At 41.2% G+C, this 27,855-nt stretch overlaps 1 protein-coding gene across 3 annotated transcripts in view; it reads right to left on the bottom strand.

The window, feature by feature from the left end:
• Positions 1–27,855, bottom strand: part of pvrl2l (PVR cell adhesion molecule related 2 like) — a 339,024-nt gene that overhangs the window by 155,734 nt on the left and 155,435 nt on the right. The window contains exon 7 of one of the 3 annotated variants that reach the window (XM_085261435.1): positions 88–4,164. The exons of the other annotated variants lie outside the window; for them this stretch is intronic. Coding sequence (XP_085117561.1) covers positions 3,533–4,164 — 632 coding nt within the window. The 3' untranslated portion in view covers positions 88–3,532. Of the gene's footprint in view, positions 1–87; positions 4,165–27,855 lie in introns of those variants that run through there. 3 annotated transcript variants of the gene reach the window in all.

Below are 27,855 nucleotides of genomic sequence, written 5' to 3'. Positions count from 1 at the left end.
AACCCTAAAAGAGTTGTGAGAGTCTGATATTTATAGTCTAATAAGACAGCTCTGCTTAATTAATTACCAGTTTTTCCACAGGGAATAATCTCAGAAAGATTTTCTTTTATTGAAAATGGGTTGTGCAAAAACAAAAGTTATGAATGATGATGAGTTTTCTCACTAAGGGTGCATCCATGGTACAAGACTCCGGGACTAATTAGGCGCAAAGTTGTGATCACAGTCAACTGTTTAAAATTATGGCGCTGTGAGAACCCCTAAGAGAAAAGATGCGTCGAGGCATGCATTGGCCAAATTGAGGGTAAATATGCTGGAGGGGGATGAAAGCGAGTGCCTCCAAAAAAGTTTCATTTTCAGGGTGAAAATCATTAACACATTATACAGTAAAAAAGGAGGAGGAGGGGCTTATTTTCACTTGGAAAATACAGAAATGCATTAAAAAAATATCTCTAAGTACTGAATAAGATACATTAGACGATACAGTGTATCTGAAGCATGACAATCAGAAAATGACTTTTTCATATTTTGGAGTTCCAGAGTTTAAAAGTAAGGACCTTGGAGCATGCATGCACCCGACGGAGTAGAAAATACACTTAAATACTTAAACCCAAACTTCTCTCCAGGGATACAATAAACAAGTCCTACTACATGTAGTACATGTGACAACCAAAAGAACACCATGGCTGCTTCTGAGATTAATTGGCAACTTGTCAAAACACACTGTGAGGCTTCATGAAATGTCTGCACTGAAATGCTTTGTAACATAGCAGATAGGACTGTCTCAATTACAGAACAACAGATTGCACAGCGCATAATGTTCAACAACAATCAACAACAAGGGACCTGCTCAGGACTTGGGTGGGAGTAGAGCTGATACAGTCTTCTTAAAAACACACGCACACACACACACACACCAAAAAAAATCAATAAGGTTTTGACTTTTAAATATCTCTGCTTTCATTTCACAAACAAGTCCATGTTCAGATCTACAACCCACAGATATTCCATGTTGGGCAATAATGTCTTCGTTATTCATGACAAAATACTCTTACAAAGCACTTAGACATAAAAAATAATCATAATGAAATACGATAGATTTACAATGTAAATTTGAAAAATAACTTTCTATAAACGGTCCCCGCTCTAAATGTACTGACTGCTCCGTGATTAACTATAATCACATTCCTTAAAGATTCCCTTTTTTCATAAATATTTCTAAAATACTCTATAGTGTAAATGACTGTTAATACCAAACTGTTTTTCATTTCTGGATTTACTGACTGTACTCTCAGCTGCAAAACAAACACCACCCGAATCAAACACAGCACATCTATAGTAATCCAGTGCGTGTTTGTGATGTAGCATAGGGAGCTTGAAAAGCAGAAGATGTGCTCAGTTCAGCTGCTGAAGCATCTAGGCACCACTCCTCTATTACGCTTTAACTGTGTCCTTGTTGGCTGTCGTTGCATCTCAAAAGACGTCTGTCTGAGCTGTAAGATTTCCCTGCCCAGATCTTCCAATTGTGCCATTGCAAGCAGTTTGGCATAATAAAGACAAGTGATTCAAGACTTAATTAAAAAAAACACACACATACACACAAAAGACCATTTGGATGTCTAACAATAAAAATATGAGCAGGAAAAACCTTTGAATCAATAAGGCAAAAATGTTCCAACAATATATGAGCTCAGTGTCAGTTTCCAATTCTTGTTACGTCTTAACAAATGTGTTGGAAAAAATCCATTCTACCAACAGTTCAGAGAAGTACCTTAATAAAACAAAGTCAAACAAAAATCATGAAAATATGTAACCTTTTCCAATGCATATTTGCACGTTCAAGAAATTCCCCGGCACTATTATCTTCCGGAAAAGTGAAACGTCTGCGCCCCGTCAACAGATGGGTCACTTATTTTAACCAGACATGTACCACTACCTGTACTTCTGCAGTGGACAAGAAACAAAGGCTTGAGAGTTTAGGATTTAATTTTGAATGTTTTCACATCCTCTCTTGAAATATATCTTGGACTGTGTCTTTCTGTCCAATCAGAGCTCCGAACACGGAATAATCCGCTACATGGCTTAAGAACATTCGGCGGGACATGGAAAATGAATACATGAAATACAGCAGCCCCCAACAAAGCCGGTGAATATTTTGCCTTATTGAATGCGACCCAGATAGGAATATAAATACAAGTTATCTCCTTCTCCCTGCACACAGTCATTGCGGCAGTCTAAGCCGCCCATTATGTAAATAAAGAAAGCCCAGAATGAGAGGGAGAGATGTAATGTGTGTGGGACAGAGTGAAAGGACAATATACAAATAGCTTAGAATTCATGTGGAACAGAACGAGATGGCGTGGATAGAAAAGGGGGGAAATAAAGATGGCGATAACACGGAGAAAACTAAACTGGAAAGGGAAAAAGTTGAGTCGGAAACAAATAATCTTTTTTAAATTCATTAAATGAGTCATTACCGATCCAATGTGGAACTGTGTGAAACCCCCGAGTGTGTCGGTGCATCTTTTCCTTAGCGAGATCAACACCATTACACAACAGTAACAACAACAACTAGAACAACAACAACAACAATAACAACAACTGTGCTATCGTGAAACGGCGCCCAATATATAGATGATGCACATCATTAACACCACAGCCAGCCACACATTAGCACATACTGTTAAGTCTGTTATGTTACTCAGTTTGGTGGCTCTCGCTTCAGCGGCACCCATCAGGAAACCATGTGGTGTCGCGGGGTGCAGCGGGAACCCGGAGTCACAGTAAGCCCAAACAAAGTCGTCTCTGGGATTAACAGAAACAAGTTTGGCCTTTTCAAGTTTCGAAGTGCCTCGAGTGAAGTCAGAAGAGCTGGCATCTCCATCGCGTCAGCAAGATCCACAGAAGCCTTTCGGACAGTTTAACACAGAGTTCAACGTGATGACGATTTTTATTTTCTTTTGAAGCAGAAAGGCGAGTTTTGGATAGTGGTGATTTTTTCTTAAGTGATTATGGTGCTTCAGATTTTGCTGATTACATTTTCTGGTAAGGTATAAAATACAAACAGTTTAGTCACTCAGCACATAATCACACAGCAAAGCTGAAGAAACAAGAACGTAGCAATAAGCAGCATTGCGTCAGAGTTACTGTAGCTTTTTTTGCTCTTGGCAGTATTTTTTTATTCCCGTGACACTGAATCCAATCTTCTCCATGGCACAGTTAAACACAGTCACATATTCAGCCACAGTGCACTATTTCCACTGCAAGTCTTCCTTTATCAGCCTAACAACAACCTTTTATTATTTTTCGCTAAATCCACCTTTTATCAAAGTATACGGTCACTGTCAGGCTGAGAGGATATAACTGATGGCAGATCTTTAATCAGGTTGAATGATAAGCAGGCAGGTGTCTAGCTAATGGAGGTGATGCTGATTTGTTTAGAGGTGAAAGGGGCTGGCTCGGATGCACCACTTCCTCCACTACATCTCCTTTCCTTATCTTCAGCCTTTGCCGTTTCCATCCGTCCCCTTCTTCCTCAGACGTAAATGGCAGTCCGGGAAATAACAGAGCCGTCTCTCTGAGACTCCATGTCGTCGTCCAGGTACACATCCATTTCTTCGCCAGCGTGGCCTCGGTGGACGTGATAGGCTGGAGGCAGAATGTTTCCGCCTCCGCCCGCTCCTCCAAATCTGTCGTATCGCTCCTCTTCTTCCTCCATGCTGTCATCGAGGTCAAACTTCCTCCTCTCAGCTTCATCCATCTCACTGCTAAGAAGGATGTCATGGGCAGTAGGAGCGTTGCCGGTTGAGGCGTGGTGGAGATGATGATGGTGGTAGTCGTTGGCCTTTTCTGTTAGAGTTCCCGTGGCATCGCAGCCCTCCCGATACGTGTAGATGGGCCCGTTGTTGTTTGTGCCAGTCCCATTCTTGCTGCTGTTGTTACCGGAGTTGCTGAAGAGCAGACGGGCTTTGTTGCCATAGTCTCCGCCATTGCTTCCACCGCTGCCTGTTGCAATGGAGTCCCCACTGCTGGGGTACCCGCGCCTCTGCTGCCGGCGGCTACGGGTCAGGAGGACGGCAATGAGCGCAACAACCAATAGCAGAGCCAGAAGGGAGCCGATCACTGCGCCTGCCACTACACCGGCACTGGATGGATCCTCCAAGGCTTCTGCAGAGGGGATGAAGGGGTTGGAAGGAGGGATGGAAAAATGGGTGGAGGAAAAGAAAAATGAAGGAAATGACGGCTGTTTTGGAGGAGGTATTGACAGTTCTTCTCTTATTGTGAGTGTGCTGTAGTGATAGGAGTAGTGTCTTCTTCTACGTGTGTTACAATCCTCTTACAAGTGTGTGGTAATGTTCTTCTCAGTGTAATCCCTTGGTGAGGGTGCAGTCAGTCATTGCTGGGATCAGGCTGAATGGCACTCATTCATTCTCTCCCAGAGGCTTGTTGTGCTGCATTTTTCAGACATTTTGCTCTATATGCATTTCAGTCCAGCTGCTGGCACTTCAGTTTTTGCTGCCCTTCCCCCCTTTGCCAGCTGGGGCAAAGCCTTTACTACTGAGATGATCCTTGGTTCTATACTTCATGTTGGTGTGAGCCAGGTTTGCCTCTCCACACGTTTCAGTTGAAGATTGAAACAAAAATGAGAGAAGGATTTAGAAAAAAAGCGGTTTATTTCGAGTATTGTGCCGACTTTGCCGCAGGTTAGAGGTTTAGAGCCAGCAGAGTCACACAGACAGACACACAGAGACAGATACACAGGACAGACAGGCAGAGGAGTTACTTGGAAAGGGTTAAATAAGAGCACAGTCATTACTGTTAAGTGCCACAATGCTTAATCCCTTCTATATTTACCCTCTCTTTCTTTCCTACTCTCAATTAAAACCCCTCCTTATTCCTTTCCTTCCTGCTTATCATCCCATCCTCTGCTTGAACCGCGTCCTTCGTCTGCCTCCCTTATTGGTCAGCTAGTCAAACCACAGGGAGAGCGATCGCCCGCTGTCAACCCAGGACCAAATCCAGATCTCACTGATCAGCAGCACACGAAGGTAAAAGGTTCACACTGTGGAGCAAGACTCCTACCAGGACATGTTTAAAAGGATTCTATGTAGGAGTATGACAGAGAGAAAAATGGGTAGGATTTGTACGGAAAGATTCACGCTGGGCTAAAAAGTGGAGAGAGAGAAAGTCTCAAACCAGGAAAGGAGAAGTGTTGAGTATTAGTGCAAAACTGCACAAGGCCAGCTAATATGATTCTCTTTTCTTTTATAATTTCTTGTCTGCGAATCACATTCAGATATTTCTTTGGGGTGCAGCAAGGGCAGAGAAACGTGGAACAGCAGGGGAATCTGAGCCCCTTCCTGCTTTATGCAAATAACAGCAATGTACTGCCAGCACTCCTGGCAAACACAGCAGTGAATGCCAATCAAACAATCTGAGGTTGGCTGAAATGATCATTGTGTGGGGTTACATGCCAGGGCAGCGCCACTGAGGCAGTGACGTTCTTTTTTCTTTCAGTGAAATCACATTGGACATCAAATAATGATGTGTATGGAGCTAGCGAGCAGGAGTTCTGCTAACAAAACCAGTGGGGGGATGTCACTATAAGTGAGCCTGGATAGAGAGCCTGTGATTCATACAAATTGTTCATTCTGATGGTGTAGGAGAAAAAAGAGTGGAGATAAAAGCAGAGAGGAATTGAGCAAGAGGAGAGAAAAAGGACTAGGAAGAGTGTTTGGGAGAGAGACAGAGAAGAGCAGACAAGAGGGGAAGGGAGATAAAAGGAGAGGTCTCAGTTTGATTTCAAACACACTTGCTCTGGTCTCACATGGGGATGCATTAGGGTTATGCCAGGGTGAGACAGACGGGTTGGGCGAATGAGGCGGGGCTCTAGGGACAGGATATGATGTCTAAATTAGGGGACAGTGTCTGGTAATATCCAATTGAAGTGACAGAAGGCATTAAGGATGATGAATCCAACTTTCCCTGTCCTAGTTTCCTCTCTCTTTGCAAACTTACAGATTGGCATGGAAACACAACATGTGGGCCAAAGTGTTATTTATATTTATTGTGCCATTTATATTTTAAGCATTAGTGGCATTTATCAAGTGCCTGAGTGAGAGACAGCTGAATAATGGCCTTTTGTGGAAGGTCTTTGGTGGCTGCCGTCCTTCTGTTAATCAAGTGCTTAAAAATCTATTATTCTGTATAGGCTATAAAGAACAATGCTCCTACAAAGGCCCATTAGAGCTGGCATGTTCATTTTTCATTAAGTCTGAGGTCACATGCAGGAGCAGCGTGATTATCTTTCCAATTTTCTCTCGAAGTCCATAGCTAAGGGGTGGTGGCTGATATTTAAACAGCAATGATCTCGCGGATGGGAACTTTGTTGCTTGTTTGACAGCCGGATGCCAGTCGTCTTGTTCTTTTTTGCCCTTTTCAGACAGGATATGTAAAACTGCTGGCTTCATCAATCTGTTAAAGCGGTGACATTCTGTCATTCGGACATAAATCATGTTGATGTTTTGCACTTCATTCAGCACTTGTACTCGCTATTAAGCGTTGTCAGCAGCGACTCTGGTAAAGTGTAGCCACACTTTTGAATGTTTAATTCTCTTGAAAGCTGTCACTTGAGCCTGTGCATGTGTGCGCTGAAGAGATGAGTTGCCCTGATCCTTGTATGCAAGACAGAGATCGCTCTTCTTGATTTGGAACTGGGAAAATGCATCACAATGCACGTGACCATGCCTTAATTTTATTTGGTGAGATAATGTGCTATTATTTGCTTGTTGTGCTTGTTAGTGGCATTCTCCAGTAAAATAAGCAATTCCCTAGTCACGGTGTTTGTTCAGACGTGTGTAAATGTAGAGAGCGATATGTAAATTTTACTATGCGGGGCTGCTTTTACAGAAAACGAACAGCTCATTAAGACATGAAGCCAACACACATAATTTTGCTGTCAGATTAATGAAAAGGACTAAATGTCTGAAAGGTCATTTTGAGTAGGGGAACAGGTTCAACTTAATGAACACACTTAAAACCAGCTGTCGGTGAACCACGGGGAATTTTTGGCAGGGAAAGCCAAGCAACATTTCTTTTTTTAGAGGTTAATATATAATTATATATTATACATTTTACAATTTTTTATATATTCTTTTGTAAATTTCTCTGTGGCTTTCTCAAATGCACATTGTAAAACAAAAGCATAAACTTATGCTCACTGCACGAGTGTTTTACCAAAAAAAAATCATAGCATTAAATCAAAGCAATGAAAAAACAGGGTTTGTTTGACTTAAAAATGGGATGGACTGTGTTAAAAAACCTTGTAGGAGATGATTAATCTTCAGACAGAACCAAAGGGCGGCCCACAGACCTGTATGAAAATCACCATGCAGGTTTTTAAACTCCCATTTTCAAGCTGTGAGTTTGTCATTTTGGCCTTTGCCGTCTTGGTTGTTGTCACATGATGAGCAAGCAGTGGATCACTCACTGACTAACCAAGGAAATGATCATCAGATAAGATAAGATAAGATAAGTGTTTGGGATGACAAAGTAATAAGGAATGTGTTTAGTGATAGAGGAAGTGAAGTGGGAAGCACAGAGATCCCTTTAGACATATTTTGGACCTCTGGTTGCAGCTGCGGTGAATCTGACTTCATGTTAGCTTAGTTAGACATGAAGATCCCTACCACACATGAGTCCTGAAATTACTATGAGGTGGAGAGGAAACGACCAGATGATTAATGTGACTGGATCTCGACACAATACTGTACGTTTTTCTTCAAAAAGTCAAGTTTTGATTCCTCGATGGACAAGTTTTATACATGGACTTTTTAACTTACTATCAGATTTAACTTTTTGTTGCTATAACATAGCACATTTATGCTGGACAGAGCATGGTAAATTGGTAGAAGTGACAGGTGAATCACTAGGATAAGTACATTTGATTTCATAAAGACACCAGGATAGTGAATGGCTTATAAAAATGGTAGAAGTGTATTTATCTTTAATGTTCATTTATCAGATTTAGTGTTTCTCCAGGCACTGTCTGAAATCATTTTGCATGATCTGAAACACTAATGGATCCCATCAGCTCTGACAAAAAACGTGCCAGATGTATGATCAACATGACTGTCAAATTCTTGTCAACTGCCTTATGAGATGCTTTAGTAAACACTTCTCTGCAAGCATATTTCCTCCCAAAAAAGTGGAAAATAGCAAAGACCGTTAGCTAGAAAATAGGCCATGCTTGTCATCCTTATTTCTCATCAACAGAGGCAGCCTGCCTGCATTAAGAAGCACAGTGATAAATGTCATAGAGAGAGGCAGGGGGGCTTATATCAGTCTCTGTATTAGTGTCATGTACATGGAGGAGATTAAGGAAGGGGGAGAGTAAAGGAAAGAGAGAGAGAAAACCATGAAAACTACCCATTGCTACTCAGTTACACTCACTGCAGTAGGGATAATCTAAATGAGAAGATTTAGGATGTGAGGAGGCAAGGTGGAAAGAGTTAGAAGGGCTGAGCGAGAGAGACAAACAGAGGGAGGGGGGGAAATGGTGTAAGGCGTATGAAAGTAGTAGAAACTTAATAACCTTTCATGAATCTCCTTCACCACACCTCTCCTTCCTTTCTCCTTGTTTTGATTCTCAGAACTGAAGGCTCCACTCATACAGCATGAGCCAGAGGCCATCACTGTTGAAGCTCCACAGCAAGGAGTGATTCTAATTAAAAGCAGCTTTTGGTCAAGGACATGTAAAAGCGCATCCATGAATATACCCCAAAAACCCTAACAGCCTCCCAAAAAAGGCAAAACAAAAATGAGCAAAACCATTGTCAGTGACAGAGCATCTGTCTGACATTTAGTTTTTTCCACTAAGTGATTCCTGCTGAATTGTGGGAAATGTTGATGCAAGTTGATGAAGAATTTGAAGAAATTCACATATGACTAAATTCAGATTACAAAAAGTCAAATGGGTACCCAGATTAGGACCACATACAGAAGTACCAGCTTTTTATTTTTCTGAATTCTTTAAACAATCAAACAGAGTTCCTCTGCTCTCATAGAGTTGCTCACACTTTCTGATGATCTTTTAATCATGTGCATTTGATTAGCAGCACTTGGTTGCTATCAGGAATCAGTAAGGGTGTATTTAGTTTTTGCAGAGATCTACGGTGGCCCTGAGAGGCCAAACGGACTGCAACTTAAGAAAACACCAGCAATAAGAAAAACACTCCAAAAGCACACAAAACATAACGGAAATAGGAAAAACAAAAACGGAAATAGGAAAAAACAGATTTCCAAAAGCACAAGGGAAGTGTTTCTGGGGAGACAATAACCCGGCGGACCGGTTGCAGGAACCAAAATATGCTAGGTAAGTGTGTTTTAATCTCATGATTCATATAATACTGATGACGGTTTTTCTGGCTAATAGTCAGGCTAACACACTTACCTCTCATCTTTTCTTTCCTCACAAAACCGATAGATCCTCCACTTCTTTCAAGTGTCTCCCAGCGCAATTCTTAGCATATTTTGGTTCCTGCAACTGGTCCGTTGGTGCTTTTGGAAATCTGTTTTTTCCTGTTTCTGTTTTCCTTCTTCCTATTTCCATTTTCGTTTTTCCTGTTTCCGTTGTGTTTTGTGTGCTTTTGCAGCATTTTTCTTATTGCTGGTGTTTTCTTAAGTTGCAGTCCGTTTTGGCCTTTCAGGGCCACCGTAGAGATCCTTTGAAAAACTAAATCTTTAACACCTGCAGTAATTATTTTATCTGTAGACCAGTATATGTCTAGAAAATGTAACTCCTACCCAAGTGATATAAACTTTAGATGGTTGAGAAGGTCCAAAAATGCAAGTAATTGCAATGTTAAGGGAAAGTTCACCAGCTCTCCGGAGCTCAGCTGGAGCATTTTCTGCAAGACTGCTTCCAAGTTTATCAGAGATAATGCAGAATATATAAAGTGCCTGCTGAATAAATAAGGCGATCTTTAACCTTTGTTAAACAAATCTTGGCAAAAAAAATGTAAATGACTTCAAACAACCCAATAAACTGTAGTTAGTGGTTTATAAGGTTACGCTGAAGGCCTGCATAAAACATGGAAACATCACTCTGCTACTAAGTGAAAAGTGGTAAGTGTTCTACACTTTTATAGGGCCTCTTAGCCTTAGCTTAGTACTGCAAAACACTTTTCAGTGTCTTTCTCTCTGACCCATTCACACACCATCACGCCCATTAACCGTCGGCTTTCCCGGAGCAATTTGAATGCAGTCAGATAAGATGAAGGATCTACCAAATGACCATCTTTAGCAACAAAAAGGCCTCTGTGTTTACCCACGATATCCTCTTTTTAAAAACATTTTTTAAACTTTTACTTGAATAGCTGAATGTTAAAAAAGGCAGTATCAACGTAGAAGATGGAAGGTGGAAGAAACTGTCCACTCAGAGGAAAATGTTCAAGAATGCAGAGAACTCCACGCTGGGTCCAAAACCTCAGAGCCCTCTTCCTGTGGGGCAACAGTGCTAATCACTGAGTGGGTATCGCCAGTCTGGTTGTCACTTTATTTTTCCAAATTAAAACACGTCCCAAAGGCAAACATCAGGAAGCTCCACTTTATAATAAGTTAATGAAAACCTTCTTGTGCTTTAAACACACTTAACCTTTGGTTTATTTTTATTCCCAGAAGAAATTGTAAACACGAGTTTTAGTCAGTTTCTAAACCAAGTCACCGATAAATTATTTTAATTGAAACTAGGTGACCTTCAAACCGTGTTTTGTTGTGCTTTATGAAATTAGTCATGAACAAACAACCCACGGTTTACTTGTGATTTACTCATGTATAAGCAGTCTGGGAGGCACAAGCTCACAATCATGGCAGAAGTGAGCGGAGGTGGAAGAGGTGAGGGAGACGCTAAATGTTATCATGCTTGGATAATGAGGCCCAGAGGCAGCACGGACTGGAAATCACAGACGTACTGTAGGAAGAGATTTTTAATGTAACCTTTACCACTGACGCAGCAAGCTGAAGGTAAACACTGCTGACTAGGACAAAGGGAAACTTTTAATGATTGCTCCTGGGATTTGATTGTAAAATTTGGGCAAGTCGACTGGTTAAAATTAAGCATGATTAAAGAGACACACAAGGGTCTGCATGAAGGACTTTTATCAACAATGGCATCTAGCTGACTCTCATCAGCAGTTACTCATGGATGGCAACGCAAACCAACTGAGTTCTTATGAATACGATTACGGCAAACTATACATAGGTGTTTATGTAGCACATACGCAAACCTGATTTACGAGGTTTTTACACTTTAATTGGAAGGCTTGTATAAGTTTACACAGGTAAAACATAGCCAAGTATTTTTTATCTCTCTTATTGTCTGCTTTATACAAACAATCATATAAACATGCACATATAGTGCCCATAAACACACACTACAGCACAATATATATATATATATATATATATATATATATATATATATATATATATATAATATTCTGTAACTCTGAAACTTCTGTCGGTGCTGTGCTTTTTGGAAATCGAATTTCCCAGAGGAACCCACCCGAGGGATTAATAAAGTTCTATCTATCTATCTATCTATCTATCTATCTATCTATCTATCTATCTATCTATCTATCTATCTATCTATCTATCTATCTATCTAATGACCTAGTTTATGCAAACGGCATCTGACTCGTCACGCTTCTGGTCATTTCCTTAAGCATTTCGGTATCACTGTAATTACTTTGTCTCATAATTATCCATTTATTCTGGGGTGCTCTTGTGTTACTTCCTGAAAAACCATCACCTTCGAGAAAAAACTTCATCTGACAGTGCGGATTTGAATTTCTCTAGCTGCAACCGCTTCAAACAACCTTTCTTTTCTGAATGAATCAGTGAAGGACTTGACTGATTTCGCACACCACGCTTCAAATTCAGACTCACAACAGACATTTTTTTTTTTCAAACTGGAGTTTTGTTTTGCAGTGCATCCCTGTGATATATTAAAATCTACTGATGTATAGTGCTAATTCACAGCAACAGTCATTTCGAAAAGGCTTTATAGTGTAAGGTAAAGATCCCAAAATGAAAGAGAGAACACCAACAATCAGACGACCCTTTATGAGACCACCAGCGTATCCAGGCTCAAGGAGGGGCAGCCATCTGTTGTGACTGGTTCGGGGTGAGGGGAGAGAGGGGAGAAAAGAGGAGTACAGAGAGATCAAGGGCAAAACACAAACTGTGGGAGAGAGGTGAGGGAGAAAGGATTGCTCCCTAAGCAGCCTGAGCCTACAGAAGCATACCTAAGGGATAGTTCAGGGTCACCTGATCCAGCCCTAACTATAAGCTTTATCACAAGGGAAAGTGCAGAGGGTGTCCGTCTCCTGAATCCAAATCGAGAGTTGGTTTCACACGACAGGAGACTGATAGCTGAAAGCTCTGCTTCCCATTGTACTTCTGGAAATTAGGAACCACAAATAAGCCTACAGTCTAAGAGAAGCAACCTATCTGGATACTATAACACTATGAGGTCTTTTTGATATTATAGTGTCTGATCATTCAGGACTCTACACGAGGAGAAGAATTTTAAATTCAATTACTGAATTATTAGTATTTTACAGGGAGCCAATAGCCAAGAGAAGATAATATAATGAAATATAATTTCGCTTTGCTGTCTAGTCATCTCAGCTAATGCTCAGAAGTGAGAGTGCTATAAAAAAATCCCCTAAATTTCAAACTATTCTCTTTAATATTATCTGATTTGTATGGAGCACAAATTGTGTCAGGAATAAATTAGAGTTTAACCTGGGTCCACGAAGAGTAGTTTGTGCACTAGAATTAATAACACATTCAGAAAATAATAAGTGGTTCCCTGAAGTTAGTAATTGTAGCGTGTAATAATTAACTGAACATTAAATTCAAACACTTTAAACTGCGTTTAAGTGTCTTTGAAGGCCACACATTATTATTTATTAACTAAAGCTCTTAGGGTTTCTCCTTAAGTTACCGGAGTCATCACAACAACCTCTAACTTAATTAGTACTGTTACAGTGACTGCGTAATAATCTCAAAGCATACTTTTACTTTTGCAGACAAAGCTAAAAGGTACACAAGTTTAATGTTACACAATTCTTTATAGTTTAGAAGGACAATCCTTTAGTGTCTCACTGGGAAATACATGACATTAAGAAAGTAGTAGTGCCATGTTTAATGGGGCTTTGAGTTCACTTTTATGTCACAGTTTGTGCGCCAATCATTGAAGTTTAATGAAAAACATCCAGGTTGTCTTTTATCGTCCACCCACTGTACACAAACACACCGATACATCCAAACACCATCAGTCACACACATACACATATGTATACTCTATCAGTGATGAATGCTCTTCATTTCTGTCCCAATCACTCATACATAGAGACAGTAGCACACACATACACATTCACAAATGCACAACCCTCACCAGCAGCTATTAGCAATGAGATACTAAAAGCCTTCAGTGTGTTTCTGTGTCATATCTTGAACTCAGCTGCAGTGGTTGCACACCACACTACACCACACACGCACACAGAGACTTTGCTTAATTACCATTGATGACACAGACTTGCACAGATGCAGACGCACATAACGACACAGAGCTACACTATCTATTCAATTACCCTCATATTATTCCCGAGCTTCACGCATACACACACAGACAGGTCCTGTACGCACACATGCCTGTGTGCGCACATATTTCTTTTGCCCTGCAACCAAAGTCTTACACAAATCCAACTACCGGTGTTTCCATGACGATCTCAATCATTTTCTCATGCAACCCCTTGATGCTGTAGTGAGGGAGGAAATTTCCTTCCTAAATCATCTTCGATTCTGTCTCTTCATCATGGATTCTAGCTGGTGCTTTTCATCTCTGCCTCTCTCTCTCCCCTCACTTTTCATCAGCGAGGAAATAATCAGAGATTGGGCAAAGACAAGAAAAAAAAAACAACTTGTAAACTACAAAAAAAGAGACATAGGAAGGGGTCGGCGAGGGGAGAGGAGAGGCAGTGCTTTTTTAAAGTATGTGGTTTTTGGCTTTTTTCTTGGCCCATTGAGCCTCACTGTGCTCTCTCTCCTCAGACTCTCAGGATTTCAAATGGATGCTTTCTGACACAGAGCAAACAGATAGCATGAAAACGAAAAAGCACAAACAGATGGGAGGGAGAGAGTGGAAAAGGCAGGGACGGGGGGTGTAGGTAGCGGGTGTCGATAAACGACCACTTGGACAGATAATAGATAGAAGGATGGGTATAAGTGGAAATAAATGGGCGAAGTTAATTATTTCTTTCACCTTGAAAATTGTATTGCATTTCTTTTTCTACAGAACCACATTTAAACTTGCATGCATGAACACACACACATCAGTGCAACCCATTCCTACACAAAGACACGCACACGCATTCAGTCTAATTACATTTTTCCCCATTCTGCGGCCCCCTGCAGGGGTTATGAACTTCACGAGGTTTCCCAAGTACCTCCCCACTTTCCTGTTCGAGCTCAATGCTTATTTAGCATCCAGCTGCTGCGCACACAGTCTCTCGTACAAACACTCAATAACTGGCTCACTTACACACGAAAGCACACACATTTCCCCCACTCCTGGCTCCATTCACCTTAATAACCACCCTTAGCCTGAAGTTGAAGTGCACAAAAATTACACCCTGTACACACCCGTTTGGTGAAAGCGTGTGCTCCTGCGAAACACACAAGCATGTATGAACACAACAAAAGCGCCTCAACGTTTTACAAACGCTAACATTTGCGCACATACACACACACCAAGCTCTGACACAACACCACAGGAATGTAAAGCCTCCGAGGGGATAAACTCCAGCCAGCAATTTTACTGAGCACAGATTAACTGTACAGTTGTAAAATGCAGTCATAAAAACACATTGTAAGGGAACAGCATGGAGGTAACAGGACTGGATATTGATTTCGAGTACATGTACATCCACTAACACCATTTGGGTGAGTTGAGTTGAACACCTGTGGTGCATGTTGCAGTGCCAAAAACTGAGGCCATTAGCAGTTTTAGCTGTGCATCGAAAAAGGCTCTAACATGTTATTTCACTACAACTGGACCCGGACAACACGCAGCACAGTGAAGCATCCTTAACGAATCTGAAGAACTTCAGTCTCTAAAAATGAAGGTCAGTTCAAGCTTTTCAACAGTGTCAATTCAGTTTGAAACATCCATGGGTTAAATCTGCTTAAGAACTGGGTTCTTAACCAAAACGTTCATTCAATCTTTCTAGTGTACTTGTAATATAATCTACAAGGCCGTGCTGCACAATGAAAGCTCAACATTCAACTGGTTACTTTCAACTGGTTTTCATTTGCCAAGCTTGATGTTCAGACTGCACTTCATGTGGATTCATCAGGAAATAATATACATTTATAATATGCATTTTACATCTGGTTTAGGTGTCATCTGACAAAAAGGCCGGGATAACCCACTGAGATCCCCCCCTCCCCACACACACATCCTAAGATGTAATGGAAATGTCTTCTCAGGCAGCACATCTTAACATTTTCTACCTTCTCTTGCATGACTATACAGGGTTGTGTGACATCCTCAAGCAGTAGATAATTAGGTATGCCTTAGAAATATGTGTCTCCTGTATGATGAGTGCTTTGACCTTAGAGGTGTCAAGAGCCTCCGGATCACTGCATGCCTTGTAAGATGTCATGTTCACTGTAACTGTCTCTACAATTAGCCTTTAAATCTTAGGTAAAAGACTGCAGTGAAATCGTGTGTGCATTGTAAGTCTGATTTAATCAAACCCAGATTGCTGCTTGCAAAATGAGCACTTACTACCCACTGGGCCAGCAGGGTGGTCTGTGATTACAGAGACAACCCTGTAATATAAAGACAGGCAGTTTGATTCTTGAGTTCTGCCTAAGGACGTGATCGCACCTCCGGTTTGTTTGCTTTGTTACATTTTTTTATACTGTTCATTTATTTTCTTGCTCCCTGATTACAAGAAAACCACAGCTTGTAAATAAAAGTCACAACACTCTCAACAAGCTCATTTACCGGACACTTCTCGGTAGTTCACATGCTGTCATGTTAGAGAATTGCTGGGAAAGAAAGGAAAGATTTCACTGCCTCTACCATTTGTGTTTATAGCCCTCACTGAGAGGACACATGAAGCAACAACTGAGTATTGGTCAGGGCTGCAGCTTCCCAGGGGTTCAATTTGTTAACACTCAGCTTTACAGAGATGAGAAACTGCTTGCTATTAGGTATCAAAATAAATGTACTACAACCCTGGAATTTTGGATGAAGTGCTGCAGTTGGAACATACTTTTAACAAACTGAACCACATGGTCTTGCAGCATGGCAGTGGGTCTTATTTTCAGTGGTTTTTTGTTGGAGCTTTAATGACACTGTTTTCACTTATATGCCAAAAGCATACAAAAAGCGGTTTTAGTTAAATGCTCCACCCATGTGTGGTGTGAATGCATTTATTTGTCAAGAATCACATCACCTCTCCGACTATGAAAATTCTGCATATTATGTAAATGAAAGACAGCTATGAGTGGGATGTTTTAGTTCTTTTTTTTTATTGATTATGGAGTCCGCCTAAAACTTTGGACACGAAGAGATGATAAAAAAATGTCTTTGTCTGCCAGCCGTGTCCACATGAAGAAGCGTTTAATGCAAATCTGCGGTGATCCATCATCCAAGTGTGGTGCTTACTCACTGCTTGTGTGCGTAAGTCTTTTTCAGTTACACGCATACAGTACGTACACACTCGCTCTCCACACACTCGTACCCAGAGCTGTCAACCTGAGTGGGTTCAGTAGTTTAATGAACATTATTGATGGCGAGGCTACAGCACTGCTGGCATAATTAGTGTGATGTCTCACACCTACATGTCTGTAGCTTCATTAATTCATCGCACAGCCTGGCTAATAGACACGGACACATGCACAAAGACGCACACACATGTGAGCACCGGCAGTCTCATGTGTCATAATCCAAAACCCCGGTAAGTCCTCTTACCTCTACACCCTGCCTGTGCTGCATTATGTATTGAACTTGCACTGCTGCCACTCTGTGCGTATGCCATTTGGATACAGTATCCGTGTGTGCGTGTGCGCCAGCGTTGTGCACTGTCACATATATTTTTAGCCTCATTCTGCTTGGCTGAATGCAGGGAGCTGATTGCATCCAGACCTTGGCTGCTGATACTGATCAACAAAACCAGCTGAGTGAAAAACAGCCATCAGCCTCCCTCTTCCCTCTCTCTCTCTCTCAATCCCTCTCACCCACTCGCACTCAATTCACCCACCACTCCTCCACTGCTCCCTCCCTCTTAAATGGGGCGATTTGTGGTTGGGTGACTCATTTCTAAGCAAATCTGGACCACGGAAGAGAGGAGAGTGAAAGACAAGGGTGAGTGAGGGAGGAGGGGGGGGGGGGGGTTTAAAGGGGCCCAAGAGAGCAGAGAGAAATAGCAAAGGTGAACGAGGGGAAAGGAAACCAGTGTGTGCTTGCATACTTTTGCTCAGTTCAGATAGATCCAGCTCTCCCTGTCCACCTCTGTCCATGAATATGATCAGGGGCACTAAACTTAAATGTACACACCAAGACAGCAATATTATCCTGCACTGCAGACCTGATTAACGACTATGGTATATCTCGTTGTGAGAGCAGACATCAAGATATATTCATGGATGTTCAATGCTTTAAGAAATACAATTGTTAAAATGTCACAGCGCCCAAGGTACAACTCTACTATGGGTGCCATTTTTGTGGCTATTATTTTGCTACAATTGATCATGAATACAATCAGACAGGTAGCAAGCTATGCAGGAGGATGAAGAATCAATTTTTGATGCTGAGTACTAAGTTCTGGCCTGATGACCATTGTCCGTATGCAGCACTTACTGAGCTTTTTCAATCCTCTCCTGCCCTCTTCATTTTCTCTGGTCAGTTTTCCCTTCATTTCCTCTTTCCTGCCTTCATTTACCTGCCTAGAGGTCTATATGCAAATCGTCTAACCTTACACCCCTCCTTCTCTCGCTCCCTGTTAACCTCCCACACCTTCTCCCTCTCTCTGCATTGATCAGTTCATAGTGGATTAGCTTCAGTTTGTGATAGCCGTCTGACCCAGCCTGGCCTTGAACAAGCCCTGCTAGCTAATTGAAAGACAGTGAGCTGGTCTGCAGGATTAGACACTACCCAGTCTGTCTGGCTCATTATTACAAACACACAAAAATAAACACACACATACACACGAGGAGAGCGAGATGGGCGGTTTATTGAGCTTTTTGGATGCGTCATGCCAGAAGGGAATAGCCCACAGTTGCAACGCTGAGAGAAATGAGAAAAGTGACTAAGCCCTCAACACAAATTGGATCTTCTGCAAGTATTTGTGTGTCTGTGCATGCTTGTGTTTGTCTCAATGGAGTTTGTTAGTGTGTGTATGTGCATGCGCTCTATCTGCTTATGTAAGTGTCTGTGCACGTGTGTGTATTCTTGTGACTATCGGCACCTGTGTGCAGGAATGAACTGCATTAAAAAATGAAAAAAAAAAAAAAAAAAAAAACAAAGCTAAGAGAGTGGCTGAGTTGTGGCCCAGGGTCTTTAACATTGAAATAGAAAGCAGCCGCAGAAGCACAGAGGTAATCATGAACTGCTCCCTCACCAAGCTTCAGTTGCAGGTAACATCTGACCCTGAGTCCAGTGAAGAATGAGCCTGTGCAACAGCAAATGTGCATATAACAAAATAAAACAAAATAAACGTGTGTGCCGAAGCAGATACGAAACATAAGTACACTGTGGGCTTGTGCATTTAAATCGCAGGATGGTGATTTGTACCACAAAAATCCACAGCGGTGTATATAGAGCACACAGGCTATGGGTGATATTCATGATGTGCTGTATACATTATTTGAAATGTATTTAGTCAACTATTACATGTAATTTTGCCTGGAGCCAGACAGCTGAAGAAGTTTGGATTTGGACGCGAGATTCAGAAACCCACAAACACTGAAAAGCGAGACACGAAGAAATGGGATAAAAGCCCAGGGGAGGTGGATACAGTGCATCATGAGCATGTGTAAGCGTGTGCTCGTTTGTGCATTCAAGGGTCACCCACATGCTGCCTCTCCCTGATTGAAACCAGCAGTGCCTGGCTTGGCTCAGCTCTCTCAATGAGCTCACCCTTCTCTTTTGACTGCTGTAGTAAAAGGGAAAGTCTTGACTGCATCAACCCACGCGGGCCCCAAGCGTGAAATATTCAGGTAAAAAAACGAATACCCCATTTTAAAATATTTAAACCACATACCACACAACACTCAACCCCTTCGGCCCCTCGGCTTCTTTTCCAACTCTGACTCATATCAATAATGTACCCGTTTCGATCAGATGGATCTATTTCAAAGTCGAGATGGAGATTAGCTGATTGGAATTCAATTAAGAGAAGGTTCTTGACTGGAATTTAACCACAAGTGGCTCCTTTAAAGAACAACATTAACATTTCAGCTAGCCAAGTCCACACACTGGTCACTTCAAAGCTAAGAATGAAATACTGTAATCCTGAGAAAGTCTCGTCGACATATCACACGCTTCAAAACTGGCCAACAGGGTCATGTAATATCAATTAAGTAGAATTTTAAAAAATGGGAAAAAAAACTTTTAAACAACACAGTGGGAAAGCTTTTTTATCTGCAACAAATGTTAAAGAGTTACATCACAGGAGCACAGAAATGGAAGAATAATTCCAGACAATTTTAAACAGTTTTTCTTATTCACAACTCGACGCTTGCTTAATCTCAGCTGGCGGTGGCTTTCGTCTGACTCCTGCCTGTTCCAGGGAACAAAACACAAACACCACCTGTAGGAAGCGATGCTGCTGCGTCTGTGAAAAGAACCGCCAAAAAACCTCCGTTGTTGAAAAATGTGGCATCTCAGTTTTATTCTTTGTCACTGTCTTGAAGGACAAAAAACAGGACCGCAGACAGCTAAGAGTGTAACACAAAATTCTTGGCTTGCTTCCCAGAAAATAATCTAGCAGTGAGACTTGGAATAACAACACTTTTTAGTCTGTGGCACCAGCATCCTCTCAGTTTCTGTGTTTTCACCTTTTGAACCCTATTTTGGTTCATTTTCAGTTAATCAAAGGCCTAATCCCTCTGTTAATTCTGCTAATTTGTTCCTGTACCACACAGCCACTCTCACAAATTTACAGCCATTATGCTCCATGTTAGTATTTTAAGCTAATTACAGGCCTAATCCTAATTAGGTGTCATTTTTGTACCTACAACACAGAACAAGAATTTTCCTAAATATCACTCTACCCACTTTTGTTAATTATAGTTTTACTGAATGGTAAACTCTTTGGACCAGAGACCTTGTTTTAAATGCTTTTTTGCTACATTTCCCATGTAATATACTAGAGTTTCATTTCTGATGTTCTGCCTGTAATTCAGCATTGGAGTTTACATGGATATGTTTGACATTTTAGTTCTAACCAGTGTCTACAGACACACTGAGGGAGTGGAGATGCAGTACCTTGGAAAGGCCATGCAGCTGCTGGCACATGCTCACAGGCTGATGTTGGGACTAAACTTTTGACCTTTTGGTTAAAAGCCCTCATGTCTCTACCTACCCTCCTGCTTCAAAAACACATCTATTATCATTCCAATGCTGTTGTCTTGCACTACATAGAGAGGAACAAGAGGCACTGTGCTATACTTACATTATGTTAAATGAATTACAGACACAGAGAGTTATTACGCTGCAATGAGATCTTAATGCTTGATTCTTGGCCTCCACTCTGCTCTAATTTGGATGGTGCATCTCCACTTTTCATAGTAGTAGAGTAAGTTTTTTTACTTTAATGAAATTATACCAAACCTTTGCATTTAAAGAGCACACTGCCTCCAAAGAATAATAATAAACATTTTAATTGCCAGCATGTCAGAAAGTCTACTCCCACACAGTTGTATAAACATCCTACTGAGCAAGAGCAGCCTCTGCATTGCATTGGAGAGGCGTAATTAGTCTCCACATTATATATACACATATAATATTCGATAACTGCAAGAGACAGAGCAGATAATTGCTCACTTATGTGTTGTGATTTACTTGCTTGCTCACAATTTTCCCCTTTTCTGTTTCTTCTGTTATGACTGTCACTTTATGTAGAGCTCAAAATACAAAATGCTTTTTAGCCACACTATGTTAAAGTTTATTAGTTGCTTTGGCACCAACTGATTATATATTAAACTGAATGTAAGGTCTGTTATGCAGCATTTACTACAGGCTGCTGTCGAATACTCTGTGCTTCAGTTTTACTTGGCATTCTTCACAATACTCAGGGATGCTAAACCTGTGTTGCCAGGGGCCATTTTCTAAGCATTACAGCAGGTCAGGGGCCGGTTAATGAACAAAGAAAAATATTTTAGTGAAAATTCAGTGAAAATAAGGGTTAGTCCTCAATGACTGAATCTAAATAAATTAAATGCATTTCCCTTATCTTATGAAATTCATAAAAAATTGCCAAACTATATTAGTTTGACACAAGAACTGACACTAAACCTAAGAGGCAAATACCTTATTTCACTCTGTTTAATAGCTGCTACTGCATGTCATTGGGAATGGCTTTGGTTACAGCTGAACATTAACTGGAAACTTAGTGACAGGGATGGGAATCGAGAACCAATTGTTAATCTCTACTTGCACTTGCGCTAAAATCAGCTGATTTCAGTTAATGTGCCAGAGGATGAAAATAATAGCACAGTGTAAAGCGTGGATATGGACATATGGACATTTTCTTGGTGTTGGACTGTAGCCTATAGGTTTATATTGTTATAACTGGTAATTATGAGATGATGTGTTTTGGTCATTTTACATAGAAACACTAAAGCAATCTAATGTCTAATGTCTTTGATATACTGCTTAGCGATGGTGGTGACTCTCAAAGCGGAGCCAGAGAGAATCGATAAGGAATAAAATTGATATGTGATATTGATGATGGAATTGGAATCATTAAATTCTGATCATTCCCATCCCTACTTAGTGAGGCAGAAAATGGTCAAGTTGTCAAAGTGAAACTTGATTGGCCCCCAGAGAACAAATGGAGTATAACTGTGTTATAATATAATTTTTTAAAAAACATTAGAAGAATGCTGTTAGCCCAACATCTTTCTGAAAAAGTTAAAACGACAAATTACACCAATACGTTTCATGGGATAGCCTCCTTTGAGTCCTAAGGTCATTGTGGCTCTACAAAAGTCTGCCATTGAGCGCCGAAACTCTACGAACAGGAGATACGACGATTTTACACCAGTGTTCAATTATTACAAACTTCACAGTAACCTTTTCCACTGATCGCCTTGGGTCAGTCACACAAAAAGCTCTAGTCATAGACAACAAATATGTAGCAGTGGAAATTCACAGTTTCACAGTCTCTGTTTCTTGGAGGCCCCACACTGGTGGTGGTAATCTGTTGTCTGGAAGGTCATCCTGCTCTGAGACAGAGAAACAGACTAAAGTTACAGCTGTCGGGTGCCCAGTGATACAGAGGTGAGATATAAACCTCCCCCCAACTCAAATCTCTCTATGTGAAAGACTTCTCACCCCTGTCTAAGGCGTATGTGTGTGTTTGTGTATTCCCTCCAGGTATGTGTGCGATAAGCCATAGCCTGAAGGCCTTCTCCTCAGCTCTTATCTCCCTGACAGACGTTACCCTTGCATGGCTGCGGCCCCAGCAGTCACTCTGAGGGCGCGAAAGCAGGGTTCTCTCTCAGCTTTCTGGAAGTTTTTATCAGATCTTTTTGGCTTTGTTTCTGATTGTCCAGGAAAATAACACACACACACACACACACACACACACATATATTTTTGGGAAATTGAGCTCAACTGTAAAATGATTTCAGAGTGGAAATGAAGCTCATCTAGATTAAATGACTCCCCGTGTTACTGCCAAGATTCATCTGAGGTGTTAGAAAAACACAAGTGATAGGAGATCAGTAATTACCAAGTCTGAAAGTCACAGTGAAATCCTAAATGAATTTTCACATCATGGACATTAATTATACTTGATTACGTCGAGGATATGAACAAACTGCGTTTTGTTGTTGTATTTAAACCTTTTATCCATCTTGCTTTTATTTAAAAATCAAACAATTTTACAACTTCGCTTGAGCAAAACTAAATTTGTTCATACATCACAATGACTCTCAGCTGTCGAACGACCTGGCAGAAAAGATCAGTCACTTTTAAAGACTTTCTGTTTCTGTTCTGCTTTTTCTTGCTGCCTTGTAAAATGTTTTTATTTTATTTAAAGCACTTTAGGACAAGTGCAATCTTCTCGTTAATGCTTCTCTAACATCATACTTTTTGTTCTCGGTGAAAAAAACAAATGATGTAGAATGTGTTATTATTTTAGGCACATCTTGCTTTGGGAGACACATTTCTTAATAGTCACACGCAGACATACCACGCCGTCTTGCAGTGGAGCTCTGACAGCTCTGTTTGTTTTTTTTCTTGCAATTTTGACAGAACCAGTGATAAATCACAGCTGTATGTTTTGAAGCAGACAGGCCAGTCACAGACAGGTCGTGATAATAATAAGGTAAAAACAAAGAAACTGCAAGGTGCACAAATTTCCACAAACTACTTGGAGAGGAAACAACGCCAAGCTAAATCATCCAATAGGGAAATCTCTCTGAAGCTTCAAGACTAAATAAAGCAAGCAAAGGATTTTCTTACAAAATAGTATATGTATTTAATCACTGAATACTGCCACACGTCCCCATCTCAGTCACTCAGTTTTCCAGCTTTGTAAAGCAGTAGGCAATTATCTAGTCCAAGCACAAACCACAACTGAACTTTTCATCCACACCTCCCACAGCTACAAGATGTTCTCTAGGAAGGAGTGTTGTTCTTTTCAACGCTATAGTTTTATACCCTCGGGTGCAAATTAAGTGAAACTGAATCAGCTTAATCAAGGCATGAAGATTAGATAAGATCTTACTAGAAGTCTAAACAGGCGGTCTTTCTCTGTCTGTTACTGCAGCAAGACATCAGCTATACAGGAGGCCCCAAAGAGCTGGAAGGACAGTTTAAGGGTTTAAGTCTTTACTTACTTTACCAAAGCCTGAGATGCATAGTGTATCACATACTACAGAGATGCTCCTCTGTACAGTTACGAGAGCCTCAGATACATGTGGCACTAAAGACAGAGGCTAAAGGTTGGGCATTAACCTTCCACTTTTCTCTCTTCTGAAATAGTTAAATAATTAATCAACAGACTGATCAGCAACAAATTATTGGCAACTTCGATAGTCAGGTCATCTGATGAGGTTTATTTCACTGTGCCTGCCTCGTCTTATTATTCAGTGCGCTGATTGCGTTTGGCACAAATGATCGCTCAGGCACCTTTTTAGTGGAGGCATCCCATAATGATGTTCTGAGGGCATTTAAAATCAGAACAAAGAGGCTGTTGTAGGTCAGCAACAATGGACTAGGCTTCCCTCAAATGGCAACTTATCTAATGAGGTTTGTTGCCAACTAATGATTGTTCTGAAAATCCTGTGGAGGTTGTTCCATTTTGCTGCAATCAGCAACATGACCTGTAGCTCTATGTCATATTTAAAAAAAACAACAATGGTGATAAAACATACCAAAGATTGGTTGCCATATCAACAATGGTTTCACCAGATAAACATGATTAATACGGACTTTCTGCAGAAGATCAGCTAGAAAATCTCTAATCCAATGAGAGAGTCCTGGAGTTACCCCCAAATTTATTAGCTGCTGGAACAAAATGTGTGTCCTCATTGTTAAAAAGGCTGAAGAGCCACAAATAAAGTCCTTGTCTGAGCATCTTCCTTTCTTCGTGTTTCCTGTTATCTTTGTGAATGATGATGATGATAATGAAGGGAATAAAACCAAGCTATCTGAAGTCTCGCTGGCCACTGAGACTCATGGAAAAGAAAATGTTCAGTATTTTTTTCTTCATTTTCTATTTAACACTACATTTTTACAGGGAGAACAGCACAGTAATTTTGCAGTGCAATGCATCACAGCATTTAAGGCACTAATTTCCAAGGTTGAATAGAAGGGCCTTTAAATCATTATAAAAAGATGTACGACTTTTTTCCAGGCTGCTGTTGAGATTAATGCAAAATTTGTACAGTACTCATCTTTAATATAAAACACTTCATTACAACAATTCCTTTGCTTAACCTGTACCTAATCTTTGAATGTGTGATTCAAACCTATGTGTGATTCATTTAGCTTGTACAGAGGTTAACCCAGGCTTTATGTCATAGAGAGTTGGTGCCAGCATTTTCCCCTATGGCTAGATCGTCTGATTACTTTATGCACAGAGCGCCACGGTCCAATTTGTCTGTGTGTGCATGTGTAAAACATTGTTGTGTATGTGATGTGTCTGCACAGTGAGTATGTATCTTTCCAGTGGACGGCTATCTCACTTGCTGCAGGCGATCCAGGAAATGCTTCTCCACTGGTCCACTCAGATGTGACTGTGTGTATAAATGTGTATAAGGGTGTGAATATGAGGGTGTGTGTGTGTGTGTGTGTTGAACAGCAACAACCGCCCCCAGCCCACTGCCAGCTGGACTCCCCCATGAAAGGACTTTTTTGTATGGGGGGGTGTGGGAGGTGGAGTGATGGGCTGAGGGATAGAGGACAGAGGGGGTCACAGCCTCCTGCCAGCTCACTCTTTCAGACTGGACCAGAAGCCATCAGAGTCCTAGGAGGACTTTCCTGCCACTCTCCTCCTGCTGTTACCTCCGTCTGTACCTCCCCATCACAGCGTCCTCGCCCCAAACACTTGCCTCTATCTCGGTTTCGAGCCCTTCTGCAATCATGCTGTCTTTATTCTACTGCCCACCCCAACTCATACCCTCGCCCCCAAGCCAATCTTTTTTTTTTTTTCCTGCCAATACCGTCTCCCACTCTCCTCTCTGGGCACGGTGCACTGGGCAGATCCAGCTGGCGCAGTGGCAACCAAGCAAGCCATGCATAGCTGGCATCATGTGCATGTTGACGGATGGGATGCAGGGTGGGGCTGGAGTGTGCGTGTTTAGTTGTGTGTATCAGTCTCTGCGGATATTGGGCGGGGGGATGCTCTACACACTTGACTCTCATCAGCGAAAAACAAAAATCTCGAGCTGTATGACAGTAACATTTATTCCTGAGAGCTTAAGATGGATGAGAGGGAAATGGGCCAGGAGAGTGTGTGCTGTGTGTGGGTGTCCGTGTTTATTACGGCTCTCAAAATGCCTCCAAGTGGTTCAAGCTCTTCTTTTAACTCGTCTTGACCCCCCTTCTTTCCTTCCTTTCTCCAACCCCTTTTCCCTTTGCCTCACTTCCCTTTCCCCATCACTGTGGTCTTTCTTATACAGTCGATCCAGACTGCATTTAAAACATGAACCTATTCTATCCAGGCTCATAAAGTAGCATCCTATCAGCGAGAGGTCCCTTTCACATTTCACAAGGGACTATAGTATACAAAATTACAAAAAATAGCATCATTTCGGAATAAGTAAGGCACCAAGCTAACTATCGAGAGCTGAGTTCTTAAAGTGAGAGGTAGTTTAATGTCACAATCAGAAGAAATGCAGGTTTAAATCACTTCAAAATTTCCTTCACTTTCCCAGAATCAAGTCGATCTTTTATATACAGCCAATTCTACCACAATACAGCTCCTCTCCATCCTTCTCCAAGCAACAGAGGCTGTGGGACATCACGACACGTGACGGCTGTTTGACGGCAGCAGAAAAGCGAGACAGCATGATACTTTCATCTACCATTTAGCAGAACAGAGAAAAGATGTTAACAGTTCTCAGCGGGGAAATTAGCAGGGCGTTATGAGCCCGTGTACACAGAGTGCCTGGGATATTAACTGTTACATTATGGGAAGCTGGGGTCTTCCATGCCAAACGGTTTACAACTCATGCTGAGAGACTGGAACTGGCTTCTGCCACAAGTGGCAAGTGGTGAATTTGTAATAATAGAGCACAAGCTGCAGAACAACAATCAGTATCGCTCTGATTTAATAATTTAAAATACATGATGCCTAATAAATTCAACAACAGTCAGTAAAACCTCTACTATAGAAGTGCTGTAGAAGTTCTTTAAATATAGCTATAGCTTGGAGTCACAATGTGAAGTATCTGTATAGCACAGTTTAGCTATATCACAACATACCAAACCACAATTTAATTCATTACGGCTCCAGCCTCCACAGCATTCGATAACTGCGCTGACCTTTGATACGGCCAACCTCGTTGGTGAAAGGGTTACTTGTAATGGTCTCCTTCCTCGACTAAACCTGTAGCCTGAGCTGAACTAATTGGCTCAATAAATGCATGTTGATACGGGTCACTAGAGAGAAATCACAATTTAATGCCAAAAATGTCTCAGCGCAAGGTGTAATTGTTGAATGATTGGACGAGTTTTACCGTGAAGCTGTATAAAATGAAAGGCAAAAAGGAACACCGAGGTTTGTGTTTTTCATAAATACCGGCGGTATAAAAAGGAACACCACTCCAACATATAATTAAGGTGAATATCACACTGTTGCATGATTTCCCTCCTGAAAACCACGAGTTGCACATAAAAATGAAAGCACCGGAAGTTAAATCGCTTGATTCAAACCATATCAGACTGACAGTATCATGTTTTGCTCATAGCATGATTAATTAGCTCACTAGAGTCAGTGGTTCAACTCTCGGTGTGTGCTTTCATTAGCCACTCACATGTCGGTGAATCGGTCATTGAGCCGAATGTTTGATGATGATTTTTACAAAGGTGAATCAAATGATCCA

Source organism: Mchenga conophoros, linkage group LG22, assembly GCF_057382185.1.
Source record: "Mchenga conophoros isolate Kocher_MC1m ecotype Shallow Benthic linkage group LG22, M_conophoros_male_GT1.1, whole genome shotgun sequence".
NCBI classification, from domain to species: Eukaryota; Metazoa; Chordata; class Actinopteri; order Cichliformes; family Cichlidae; genus Mchenga; species Mchenga conophoros.
The sequence above is the reverse complement of the archived record's forward strand: the minus strand, read 5'-3'. Positions and strand labels throughout refer to the sequence as shown.